General features: G+C 43.1%; 2 protein-coding genes across 7 annotated transcripts in view; one reads left to right on the top strand and one right to left on the bottom strand.

Annotated features, from left to right (window-relative positions):
- Positions 1-9,671, bottom strand: part of CEP170 (centrosomal protein 170) — a 193,791-nt gene extending 184,120 nt beyond the window's left edge. The window contains exon 1 of the mRNA XM_029911038.1: positions 9,570-9,671. The gene's annotated coding sequence lies outside the window, so the exon portion shown is untranslated. The remainder of the gene's footprint in view (positions 1-9,569) is intronic.
- Positions 9,672-10,087: 416 nt separating this feature from the next.
- The window catches only part of SDCCAG8 (serologically defined colon cancer antigen 8), a 158,443-nt gene continuing 154,920 nt past the window's right edge, over positions 10,088-13,610 (top strand). For 5 of the 6 annotated variants that reach the window (XM_026649650.2, XM_026649647.2, XM_026649648.2 and 2 more), the window contains exon 1: positions 10,444-10,565. In XM_026649650.2, coding sequence (XP_026505435.1) covers positions 10,511-10,565 — 55 coding nt within the window. In that variant the 5' untranslated portion in view covers positions 10,444-10,510. Of the gene's footprint in view, positions 10,141-10,443; positions 10,566-13,610 lie in introns of those variants that run through there. The other variant, XM_026649646.1, reaches the window with a different exon arrangement.

Here is a 13,610-nt window from a genome sequence, read left to right as displayed (position 1 = left end):
TTTTAAAGGTTATTTTATTGCAGATAAAAAGTACTGCAGTATGATTATGAAAATATTCAAATGAACAACTGAAACAACATTTCACTTTTTTATGTCTATCATTGACAGCTGCAACATTTAGTAGACAAACAGAAGTTAAACTGAACACAGAAGAGAATGACTTCTCATTAAAGTCGTGCCTCATTAATTATGATTCTGGCTTATACGTCATCCCAAAATAATAATTTTAAAGACCAAATTCTACCCCCATTTATACCTGAATAACGTCAGTGAAAACTATAGAACTGTACAAGTGTAACTGAGGGAGAGTTTGAACCAGCGGTTAGAATATCAGAATTCTGAAGATGTATGAGCAGGAATATAATCCAGCTCTCCCCAGTTACACTTGTACAGTTCCATAGTGCTGCAGTGCTCTGCAGTGCTAACAGGAATAAAAAGTAGTAGAATATTATTTTAGTCACAAAAATGAGCAGATATATCTCTGAATACACATGGGAGCAGAGATTTGTAGAGTAAGAAGAGGCCATTTTTTACAGAAGCACTTTTCAGAGCATCCACAGTGAAGCGCTGATAAGGTGAGAGTAATAACCTTTCAACTACAGTAGGGAGCTCTGAATATATTTGACAAAACAGATACCATATCTGCAGAATAAAAGCTAGATTTTAAACACAGCTTCTTTAGTAACAGTCATCTTGTTTCTTCGTCAGACATGGAAGTTACTGGAAAAAGCTTAAAATAACTAATGAAAAAAAAAGTATCCACTTATGTACTTCCCCTTAGTAAATTAAGGTATTACACAACTACAATGATGCACATTCTTCAAACCCATACAACTCTTCAGCTCTATTTGTCAGAATAATCATCCAGGTCATCCAAAGGTGAGAATGGATTTAAAAGAACCTCAGGGAAAATAAACAGTGGAGGAAACCTTAATGTCCTTCTGCAACCTGCAGGACTTTCCTCCTGAACATGGAAGATACTCAACAATAAAAATTTTAAGACTATAAAAACCAAATAGCCAGAACCAAAGAGAATTTTTGTTTAGAAACATACGAAACGATTTATATACTTTTATGGCTGACTATTTCTATTTGTGGTGTCAGCTGGCAAGTCGGCTAAGAATTTGTGTAATTTTAATTAGATTTTTTTAATTCAAAAGTACATTAGGATTAATACATTAGTACTTAGGAGTCTTGGTGGATGACCAACTAACCATAAGCTCCAAGTGCAATGCTATGGCTAAGAAGGCTAATGCAATACTTGGATGTATAAACAGGGAAATATTAAGGAGCAGTAAGAAAGTGGTATCACTGAATATGGCACTGATAAAGATCATTACTGAACTACTTCTTTTCCTTTCAAAAGAAGGAAACTGAAAAATTAGAAAGAGCTCAGATGAGTTACAACAATTTGAGGTCTGGAAAACCTATCTTAAAATGAGATTTATGACGCTCAATCTATTTATCTTATCTAAGAGAAGGTTAAGAGATGGCTTGATCATAGTCTACGAGTACCTACATGATTCTGATGAAAGCTCTTTAATCTATCAGAAAAAGGTATAACAAGATCTAATTGTTGGAAGCTGAAGCTATACAAATTCAGATTGGAAATAAGGTACATGTTTTTAAAAGTTAAAGTTATTAACCTTTGGAACCACTTACGAAATGAGGAGGATTCCTCCATCACTTAGAGACTTTAAATCAAGACTAGGTGTCTTTCTAAAAGTTATGCTCTCATTCAGCACAAAGTTATGCAGTTGATGCAGCAATTACTGTCTGAAATTCTATGTCCTATGTTATTTGGGAGGTTAGATTAGATGATATAAGGGATCCTTCTGTTTCAAACTCCACAAATATATACTCTAAGAAAGAAAACAGTATTTGGCTATCATGATGAAAGGTAATATTTTTCTGCAACTCACATAAAAACCTAAATACCTAAGTATAAGAGATTTAATTAACGTTTACAAATAAGTATTTACATTTATGGTTTCATTAACCCTGACTGCATATTTGTGATAATTTTCTGAGATTCTTACACAGTGATTTTCATCTTTACGGAGTTTTATAAATGTTAGCTACATTAGTGTATTCAAAAAAACCATTGCAAATCTGATACAATCAGTCTGACTAGCCTACAGGTCTTTAACCATATGAGAATTTGGCAAATGGCAAAAAAATTACAGTCACAAGAGCTAATTTAAATAAATCACAGTCTAATTTAGATTTTAATCTTAAACCCAACAGCTTCCCCTCTCTCCCCCCACTATTACGGTGTTGTGTTTATTTCTATTTTCCTATGCCCACAATATACTTATAGATATTACAGTGACAGGTGAATGAGAAATGTTTTCATGTTAACTGGAAGCTTTTTATGTATGTAGAGCTTTCCTTAAAGCTCTGTACAATAAGAATGCCCTGAAATTATTATGGCACAATCTAAACAGAGTAACTGGTGACAAAGGAGGACTTTCCCCAATGGAACATACATGGAAGAGATCTTTTAGAACAAACAAAAAAAGTCAGCATTTTTTCCTCTATTTCCCCTACTATTATTGAAGATAAGCATACTACACAACTCATTTTCTATTGCTTGACCATGGGCACAAGTAATAATCCTGTGTTTATAACAAATGTCTGTTGAAGAAGTGATCAAGGTTACAAATTTAGCCTTGTGACCTCAGTACAGCAACAGAAAATGAGATGTTTAGGAGAAAGACTATTTAAACACCATCAGTATTTTTAAGCATTACCAAAAGAAGAAAGCTAGACATGTAGAAGGTAAATAGATTTGTTTTTAGCATGATATACTTGAATACAGGTCTAGAAGCAGGAATTGCTGGGTGAAATTTTATGGCCTGTGTTATGCAAGTAGTCAGACTCAATGATAATAATGGTCCTCTTTTGGCTTTAAAAATCTATGAATTTTTAGCCCAGTGTTAAAGTCACTCTTTAAAACATGATTGATATGCATCAATCATAATAATGATTCATAGACAAAACAGTAGAAGCATTTCTGATGAAGGTGTTCACTTAATATTTTTTCCAATACCCAAAATAGTTCAAAATAACCAAACCTGACTAAAGGGCAAAACTGGTTCAATCACAGGCTCTGTCAACATTTGGTAATCAGTATCTCTACCATAAAGTATATTGTTTCAGACAAAAAAAAATTACTTACTAATATGTATTTTCAGGGTACAAGAACATTGTAGTACTTAAACAATTGTTTTTGACTTGTGTTTCTAAAGGTAATAGACATTTGAAATATGAAAAGTCACAGTTAAGGTAACCAAATAACATTAGTTGTGCCCCAGAGCAACACCCCCCTCCCACCTTTCACTCTTTGTTCTTTTAATATCTATTTTATAAAGATACATTTCTTTTTGGATCAAGGACTTATTCTAAGGGCTTTAGAGGTCCACATCCTAGACCACACACATCTCACATGTGGAGAAAATACTACAGTTGGACTGCTTTTCAGGCCACATTCACTCTGATACCAAGTGTTATTTTCCACTGGGGACCGAATGTGCAGACACTAATTCCAGGCTTTCTTTGTGCTATTCTATTGCTATTGCTCCCAGGAGTGGCTCAGCATTATGAAGATGTAAATTCAGCTGTATGTACATGCTCACCAGCATGAAACCATGTATATAACAACAGGTACCATAAGACTGAGCAATCTGGCCTGACTGCAAGTTCTGTCCAACATCATCCCTCTGAACATTAGGTGACAAGTTGCCTTGCAGAATTTGTTCCTTAAGGTGAAAGACATGCCACATGTACCCTGTTTAAAAATGTGTTTCGGCTGAGCCATTGTCTTAGCTCAAGGCACCCCGTTTGGACAATTTCCATAAGGAACCCATCATCACTGCCATGGGCAAGAACCAGCTTCAAACAAAGCGAATTCCTGTCATGACAGATCCAACAGTCCAGACCCCTAGTTTTGATATTAGATGCCATCTTTGGGTAAAGCTCAATAGCTTCAGGTGTGGAATGATCAGATGTACTATAAATGAAAATAAGTGAGGCTTTTGTGACTCCTCCCTTTGTAACTATGGCCAATTAGAAGATGTAGCCCAAAATGCTTGTACAATGCTCCTCCCTCAGATAGTCAATGGTTAAGATACTTAGACTAACACACTTAATTTGACTGTCTATGTAGATAGTATACATATTGCGATTGCAACTTACTTAGTCACGTGACATCCTCTTAAAAGACAGTCTAAGCCTGACAGGATACTTTGACTTTACTAATCTTGCCAAAGATGCCTTTCCCAAGCTCAAAACTAATCCAGTTTGTAAGCCATTGCAGTATATTGAGACTAAACCGTATTAAGTTTTTAGGACAAGTTGCTTTTGACATAAGACATGACAAAAAAAGAATTACATGAATTAAAAATAAAAAACATGATTAACAACTGTTTTTCCTAAGTTTCATCTGTCAAAAACAATTTGTCCAAATCACCTCTAATTTGCATTAAAAAAGTATTTTCTAGCCACAGGCCATAGACGCAGATTTAAAGTGGAAATGGTCTTTTGAGGAGTTTTGAAGAGTAGGTGGGTGAATTTGAGTTTGTAATGGAAAATAAACCTCAACTCTACAAGTCTACTGTATGTTCACAATTACTTACACACACACAAACTACAATAAAATAATATTAAGGATGCAAAGTGAAGCACTCAAAAGTTACAAAATATCAGAATTAAAGTTATCTGGGCAACCTCAATTTGCCTCATTGTGCATGTGAATTCATAGAATCACAGAAATGTAGGAGTGGAAGGGACCCAGATAGGTCATCTAGTCCAATCCATTGCACCGAAGCAGGACCAAGTATTAGCTAGACAATTTCTGACAGGTATTTAACCTGCAATGACAGAGATTCCGCAACCTCCTTAGATAATTTGTTTCAGTGCTCTCCCTACAGTAAGAACATTTTTCCCAATGTCTAAGCTGAATCTTCCTTGCTGCAATTTAAGCCCATTACTTCTTGTCCTGTCCTCAGTGGTTAAGAAGAACAATTTAGCAATCTCCTCTTTATAACAACCATTTATGTATCAAAGACTATTATGTCTCCTCTCAGTCTTCTCTTCTACAGACTAAACAACCCCATTTTTTCTTCCAATCTTTCCTCGTAGACCTTTCTAGACCTTTAATCATTCTTCTTACTCTTCTCTGGACTTTCTCCAATCTGTCCACATCTTTCCTGAAGTATTGGACACAATACTCCAACTGAGGCCTTATGACTGCTGAGTAGAGTGGAAGAAATACTTCTTGTGTCTTGCTTACAACCCTCCTGCTAATACATCTAAGAATGATGTTTGCTTTTTTTTGCAACAATATTACATTAATGACTCATATTTAGTTTGTGATCCACTATAATCCCAAAATCCTTTTCTGCAGTATTCCTTCATAGGCAGTCATTTCGCATTTTATGTACTTTGCATTTGTCCTTATTGAATTTCATCCTATTTAATTCAAACCATTTCTCCAGTTTGTCAAGACCACTCTGAATTCTAATCCTGCCCTCCAAAGCGCTTGCAACCCCTCACAGCTTGTTATTGTCCGCAAACTTTATAAGTATACTCTCTATGCCATTGTCTAAATCATTTATGAAGATATTGAATAGAACTGGACTCAGGACAGATCCCTGGACTGGACTCAGGACCCCACTCAATATGTCCTTGCACCTGAATTGTAAACCACTGATAACTACTCTAAGTATGGTTTTCCAGCCAGTTGTGCACCCATCCCATATTCGGTTCATCTAGGCTATATTTCACTGGTTTGTTTATGAGAAGGTCATATGAGACAGTATCAAAAGCCTTACTAAAGTCAAGATTTAATACAGTCTTTAATTACATGATCACATACTATTCCCTCCCACCCCCAGACACCTGCCTTATTCAGCTCTTCACTATGCTACAGTGATTCATCGGTAGGAGGCAACTGTCTATAAGATCCTTGCCTTATTTCAGGGGTTTTCAAACTGGGGGTCAGGACCCCTCAGGGGGTTGCAAGGCTATTACATGGGGGGTCACGAGCTGTCAGCCTCCACCCCAAACCCTGCTTTGTCCAGCATTTATAATGGTGTTAAATATATAAACAAGTGCTTTTAATGTATAAGGGGGGGGGTCACACTCAGAGGCTTGGTATGTGAAAGGGGTCAACAGTACAAAAATCTGAGAACCCCTGCCTTATTTGTTGACGAAATGTATTGAATGAGGCAGAAAAAGAAATGCTGGTTAATACAACTACAGGATGAGGGTGTGGTTTAAAAATGTACCAGAAACTTAATAGCCAGAGGCTAGTACAAAAGACAGAAAAAAGCTCTACAAGTAAATCAAGGGGCAAAGTTTGGCACCATTGCTACAAAACTCTTGCTGCTAGGGAAAAGGAGGATGCTGGAATTCCTAGCAGTTGCTGTACTCTTAACATTTCTTGGGGACTTCACCTTTATTATTTCCACCTTCTGATTAACAAATCAGAAGCCTCAGGAAGAGATGAGGCTCTCTCTCTTCTCCCCATTCCTCAACAGTCTCCTGGTTCCTGGAATGCGTGAGGGTTTCCACTGCTTCAGGCAACAGTTTCTGCAAAGGGGGATTCTCTGCTATTCTGTCCTTCTAACACCCCTATGGCTGTTGAGAAATAGAGGTAAGGAATTCTGCAACTTTTCATTCTCCTAATTCATGAACAGCTGCAATGCCTGTCTTTGCTGTTAGTAGATTTCTCAATAGTAACACAGAGAGACAGATATAAATCTGGTCAGTTTTGTGGCTTCTAAGGGAATTCTGAACTACGGTGAAACTAATCATATTCACCTCAATTTCATTCTGCTTGCCAAAGCTAGAAGGAACAAATGTGGCACTGGAACAATCTGTTTAGAGAATCAGGGATCCAGCACAGAATTAGTTAACATTAAATAAGTTATATTTGCATCCATAAGGGCTAGAAACAATATTTTAAATGAAAGATCAAATTCTGCAAATGTTGATGGTTTAGGCCTTGTTCCAGTTACTAAGGGAAGTGTCCTACTTCCCAACCACAAGTGAGCAAGTAGACTTTTCTAGATCCAAGAGAGTGAAGTGGATTATTTTCTGGTTTATATATCATCAGAATTGATAGATTCTGCAGTTAGAATGTAGCTATTACTGATGATGAAGCACAAGAAAGAAAGAAATCCCATCTTGGCTTTCAGACCCCAGCCTGTGTGTGCAATGCTGGCAGCTTTAAAACAAAACAAAACAACTTGTAAATGCAGCATATTTGATACAAAAATCAGAGCCAAAGATGGAAATTGCAATAAAGTTTTTTACAGAGATGACTTACAGTTTAGCTAGCAACACTGTCTGAAAATATTTTACCTACAACCAAGTAACTTCTAGATAAATATATTTTTCTCTAATCTTTAAGTTATTTTTTCCAGCTTGATTATTTTGTACTTTTGACAACATTTTGTGCATATTCAGCATCACTATTTTCCCACTGGTTAGTCAGTTTCCCCTGTTTCTGTGAGCCTTTCATGGAGCAACAAAGAAAAAAAAAACATTTTTAAAAACAGGGAAGTGCAACTGCATAAACATAAATATTGGTAGAAAAACTCAAGAGCACCTGTTTGTAACTCATTTTTTAAAAGCAAACAAATTTTATGTTAATAGCGTCCCTTTTGGGAAAAGATATGTTTTCCGACACCGAGGCACAATGAATACTTGGAAATTAATCATGTGAAAACATGAGCGACAAAGTGGGTAAGGTAATATCTTTTACTGGACTAACTTGTGAAAGAGATGTGCTTTCAATCTCCACAGAGCTCTTCTTCAACCATGGGAAAACAGTTTTACTTAGTCATGAACTCTTAATTTTGTTTTTGCTCATATTAATTTGTTACAATTGTTGGCTCTGATTCTGCATACTGTTTTATATGGGCAAATCCTGAGCCAGCGCACAGTCCCATTCACTTGACTGGGACTCCATGAAGGTACATGATCAATGTAGTTGAATACTTTATGAATACCTTTAATTTCACTGTAACTGAGGAGAGCCTGGTTAACTCACAAGGAGTTTACATATTTGTGTATAGTCCCTATCACATCATCTTTTGACTATAGATCCAAAACAGGCATGTCATATGTTCAATTCATCTAAACCGTAAACACTCCTCAACCTTTTCCTGCTCCCCCTTAAATCCATACAGAATAGGTGGCCTGTCAACTCATTAAAAAAATATTTAAGGCAGTGTCCAATAAGCTAACAACTATCTCATGCTCTCAGCTACCTTTCACTGAGAGTCAGCTTCCTAATGTCCATACACACACTACTACACTGAATGGCTGTGGTGTGTGCTTCATGCATTTGGCATTTCCCTGATTGGATTCAGAGATGCAAGAGTAGCCCTGCCTGATGCCAATGAATAGACTGGATTTACTGAATACTAAATGTACCAGAATCCCTCCTCCTTCCCCCAGCCCTAACTGCAGAACCACTAGCATCCGGCTCCAAGCAGTGCATGGATGAGATCACAAAATAAAGCTCATCCATACAACTGTCATCTGCTTCTCAGTCGAGTCAGCTTCCTCTTCCACAGAATGCTTTATATTTGAAAAGCGCCATCAGCTTCGTGTTATATTAGTAACCCATTCATTTCCACTCCAACATTTTCTTTCACAAAAGGCAAATTATTTTACCTTTTCCTGATAAACATTTGTCAGAACCCATGTATATCAAATATTAGGGAAGTAGGGATTTTGTTAACAATTAAAGAGACCTTATCAAAATACTCAAGATAGAGAAAAAGGAAATAGACAAATAAGAGGGGAAATAATGGGTTTTCTCATTTCCCTTTCCACATTAAAGGAAGAGTTTCATTTTTCTAATTATGGGTGGAGGGGCTGCTGGACTCCAACTATGGGGGCGTTTTGAAACGGGGGAAGATTCAAAAATAAAAAGGACTCAATGAAACAACAAAATCCGTCAACGGAGGAGGAAAGATTTAAAAATAAGACGACCCTCGCTATAAACAATAACCCCACACTTCAGGAGACTCGCCGTCCCAGGTGAGTGAGGACGGGAAGGGATGGCTGTGTCCGCGGGGGCAGCTAAATAGGGAAGTCTCCCTCCCTCCACCGCGGGGCATGTCTGTGTCGGGGAGGGGGAGGGAGAGGCAGAGGAAGAAAGCGATTTAGCAGCTCCATCTGCATCCAGCGTGGGCCGGTGGCTCGGGCTCGCCCGTGGCCAGCGCAGGCTGATGGGCGGGGAGCAGCAGGGAAGGCGGCGGCCGCCGCCGGGTGGGAACGGTGCAGAGCAGCCAGCAATCCGGGAGGGGTCGCTTGGAACAAGCCGCCCGTCCCCCGGCGGACAGCTCGGAGGCTGGGGCAGCGCCAGCCGCACACCCCCCAGCACGGCAGAAGGGGTGGCGGCCATGGAGGCGCACGGAGGGACGGACGGTGCAACCCCCCGGTGCCCCAGCTCAGACCAGGAGGGGACTGGGGCAGGAGCATCATCACTTACCCCCCCCGCGAAGGAGACTCGCTGGGCAGGGGTGTCCCTAGTGCCGCCGCTCACTGACCCGCCATCTCCTCGTCGCCAGGGGGCGGGACGCACCGGCTCCGTCTCTGTCGGTCTCACGCTAGCAACCGCTCTAACGTTATTCCCTGCACATAGCGGCTAACGGCACCGAGCGGGGCGCGGGCACTGCGCAAGCGCCGCCCTAACACACACACAATGCGCGGGGGGGAGGGGCAAACGGAGCCCTGACTCCGAGAATTACTGCGCAGGCGCTCTGGCGATTGAGGGCGCCCCAGCAAACTCTCAATGCGCTTGCGCCACATCCAGACAATGGAGGCGCAAACTCCCCTCGGAAGCGGGCGCACAACGTGAAGGAGAAAAACATGGATTCCCTCTTGCCCGAGATTACTGCGCGTGCGCTTCACCCATACACTGCGGGGAAAGAAACATGTGCTGGAGCGGAACAGTTGCGCAGTGCGCAAGCGCGATCTGACCGCATACAAAGGGATAGAGCCGAATGCAGCAGCTCTCTTCTACACTCGGGGAGGTTGTAGCCCCAGGGACTACAATTCCCAGGGCTCAGAGGATGGCGCGCTGCATGCTGGGAGATGTAGTCTTTGGAAGGACACAAGGTGAGTACGTGCCGCGTTACTGGGCGGAGCTCTGAGGATGACTCGCTCAGCTGGGGGCATAGGAGACCGTTTCCTAGTTGGTTAGCAACGGGCTCCCAAACTGCTTGAGGTCAGGATGGGAGGTTGGTGCCGCATAGCCGCGTGGGAATTGTAGTTCTGCTAAGAGCCCCGGGCTGTTGGGTGGGACGGGACAGTGAACGATACGGAACTACAGCTCCCGAGTGCTGTTGGGGGGAGGACTCGGGAGCGGGAGGCTCGGGTCTGCTCCTCGCTCCCACGCTTCTCCGGGATACAGAGAAGGGGAGCAGAGGCTAGAGCCCGGAGTCTGAGCGGGCGTTGCCTCACGGTGTGAGACGCGGACTCTGCCCCTATGCGGGAGGCCCGGGAGGAGTCCGACTTGGAGCGGTATCAGAGAAGCCTTCGAGGTGAGCGGGGTCCCCGAGACAGCTACCGCCTCGCTGCCCCCCGTCCCGCCCGCGTCGACTCCGTCCCAGGGCCGCTCTCTATGCTGTCGCTTGTCCCTCTCTGTGGAGCACTGAGCCTGCCCCCACTGCTCCCTCAACCCCTTTTCCTGTCCTGGCAGTGCCCGCTCCCCCGCTATCTGAGTCGGTGCCTGCCGAGGCCCACTGCCTCCCAGTGCTGGCTGCTCTCCACTAGCTACCTGGCTGCTGGCAACATGGACCACTCCTGTGCGTGCTACCTCTTTTCCTGCCACTGCCCCGCCACACTGTGCTATGTGGTTTCTTTGCCTGGGGCTGCATGGCCTGCACCGACTTCTCCACCTCACTGCTCACCGGTGTCTTCTCGAGTTTGAACTACAGTGGGGTAGAATTACCGGAGCTGATACCCCTTATATTGTCTTAACGATCCCAGCCAGTTGAATCAAGTGAACCAGACTAAGATCTCCACTGTGCCTGGGCCCACTGCTTTCAGATAATTCTACATACTTCCCCACTGCTGTGGGGCTGAGTCAGTGCCAAACTTCCACCCCATCCCCATTACTCTCTATCTCACTGGGGAAGAGGAGAGACAGCTCCAAATCAGCTGCTTCACCCCTCTCCCCCTTTCTTTAACACTCTGGAAGCTCCAGTAGCACCAACACCCCAGATCAAAACCACAGTTTGTTGTAGATTCAGCTGTGCATTCTATCTATCCAGTGCTCAGAGCTTGTCTACACTTACATTTTATAGCGCTCTAACTTGCTGGCTCAGGGGGTGAAAAATCACCCCCCTGAGCGCAGCAAGTCTGAGCACTTTAAAGAGCTAGTGTAGACAGGCTCCGAGCTCATCCTCTTGTGGAGGTGGATTACCAGGAACGTTAGGAGAGCTCTCTCCTAGAGCTCCTGTGCAACCACACTCGCATTTCAAAGCGCTGCCACGGGAGTGTTCCCGCAGCAACGCTTTGAAGTTTCCAGTGTAGAGATACCCTTCTCGCTAAGGGGCTTGGACAACTTGAATTTCTGTAATGTAGAGGAGTGGAGTTTTTGAGCAGTCCAATCAACAATACAATTAGGGTTGGTTTGGGGGGAAAAGTGAAGATTTCAAATTTTTTCCTCCTAAAATGGGAAGTTTTGAAATTTGAAAAATTTCAACCAGCTCTAAATGTAATACATGCCACTGAAATTAAACACTTAATGATATATCAGTTGCAACGTTAGGCCTTATTGTATACACACACACAGGTTTTACTACTTTAGGTAATTAAAGTGATGCAACTCCCCTAGTGTGGACACCGTGATGCCATAAAAGCATTAGCAGAGGAATAGTCTATGTAGGTGCACAGAGGCCCATGCAACTGAGAGGGCAGGGGTATGGTGCTGCTGGAGTGGTGGTGGGGGAGCATGTGTGTGCCCGGAGTGGCACCCTCCAGCACTTAGTGCACAGAGTCACAATGCCACTGAAATATGGCCCAGCTACCCCTCTGTATAGATGGAGGGGCAGCTGGGCCAAATTTCAGGAGCGTTGTGACCTCATGTGTCAGGTCACAATGCCAGTCCAATTTGGTGTGCACACCGACATTCCCTGACCATACAGCAGTGACTACGTCACACAGCTGGGACTTAAGCCAGCACCTGGGTCCTGCACCACCTGTCAAGTCCTCCTGCTCGATCCCATCCGTTCCTCTCTGGGCCCTAGAAAGATCTGAGCCAAGGAACAAGACATGGGGTTGAGGGAGGCAGGGGCTCCTGTATGGAGGGAGTGTAGTTGGGTCCCACTCTGCTTGTTATGCCTTCCTGCTGGAACCTACAGCAGCTCCTCTTGGTATGGGGGATAGACAGGAAGCCTCAAGTTGGCAGGGAGGAATAAGGAGAGAGTGTGGAAGCTGTTTGTGGTCCCACCTTCAGGTGCATGGAGCTGGCTGCGGAGAGTCTGGCCCCTGCCCCTAGCAGCATCATCTAGGGTCTCGGGGTGCTGAAATGAACCCCCAGCAGCCTGGACAGTGGGGAGCTGTGGCACAGTGCTGAGAGGGAGAGCCTTTGCTGCTGCTGGGGCAGTGTTGCCTAGTCCATGCATGCCAGGCTGCAAAGGCAACTTCCTCTCGGGGTGCAGGGCTAGATGTGGGAGATGGAGGGGGTAGGGTTGGATGTGGGGAACAAAAGGGGATTGGATTTGGAGACTCTTGTGCATGACTGAACAGTTGAATTGGCATGTTTGATGTGTATACAGATTTTAATGCATGTAAGGGAGCCCAAAATAACCTTTCAATACAAATTAAGCACTGGGGTGAGGCAGCAGGGCCTAGAGATTATGGGGGTGGGGAGGGAAAGCTCAGGGAACCTGTGGGGCCAGAGGTGATTGGTGTGCGTGTGCCAAAATACAAGTTTGCCCAGGGCACCATTTTCCTTAAGGCCGGCCCTGCACACTGCATTGATGTTTATGAACTAGCCAAAGTGGTCAATCAGGCCTTGGAGTACCATGGAAAAATACTCCTTTCTGTTTATGAATTCTGAACCCTGTGAGACTGGGTGACAAATAATAGAAACATGGCTCCCATTAGTTGCCCTAATGTAGTTAGCATTTGACTGTGGGGTTAGCAATCAATAATCTCCTGAGCATTACCAAGATTTATAAGATGGTGTAACGGTACCTTTCCCATGACATTGCCCTGTCATGCTTTGCAGGGGTACGCATGGTTGTAAGGCACCTCACCACCTCCCGCCTTTAGTGTGAGAGAGTCTCGTCTGAACGAGCTTGTTTTAGCTCCCTGAAACCACCATTCTCTGGCAACACAAGCACTACCTTCCAGGCTTCCGTAGACTTTGCTGTCTCTGTGCAGCTTAGTGATAGAATACTAAGGACTCGAGGGTTGGTGTGTACCTATGTAGTGTCCAGACCCTTATCCACTGAACACTCACAGACAGGCCTACTGTTTCCAAAGGAACAGTACACTGCAGCTTACTAACTATATTTTGGAACAAGGCTCTTTTGAACACACAACACTTAGCTAGATTTATAATGAAAACAAGAATA

Source organism: Terrapene carolina, unplaced genomic scaffold (genome assembly GCF_002925995.2).
Source record: "Terrapene carolina triunguis isolate 2854851 unplaced genomic scaffold, T_m_triunguis-2.0 Scaffold85, whole genome shotgun sequence".
Taxonomy (NCBI): Eukaryota; Metazoa; Chordata; order Testudines; family Emydidae; genus Terrapene; species Terrapene triunguis.
The sequence above is the reverse complement of the archived record's forward strand: the minus strand, read 5'-3'. Positions and strand labels throughout refer to the sequence as shown.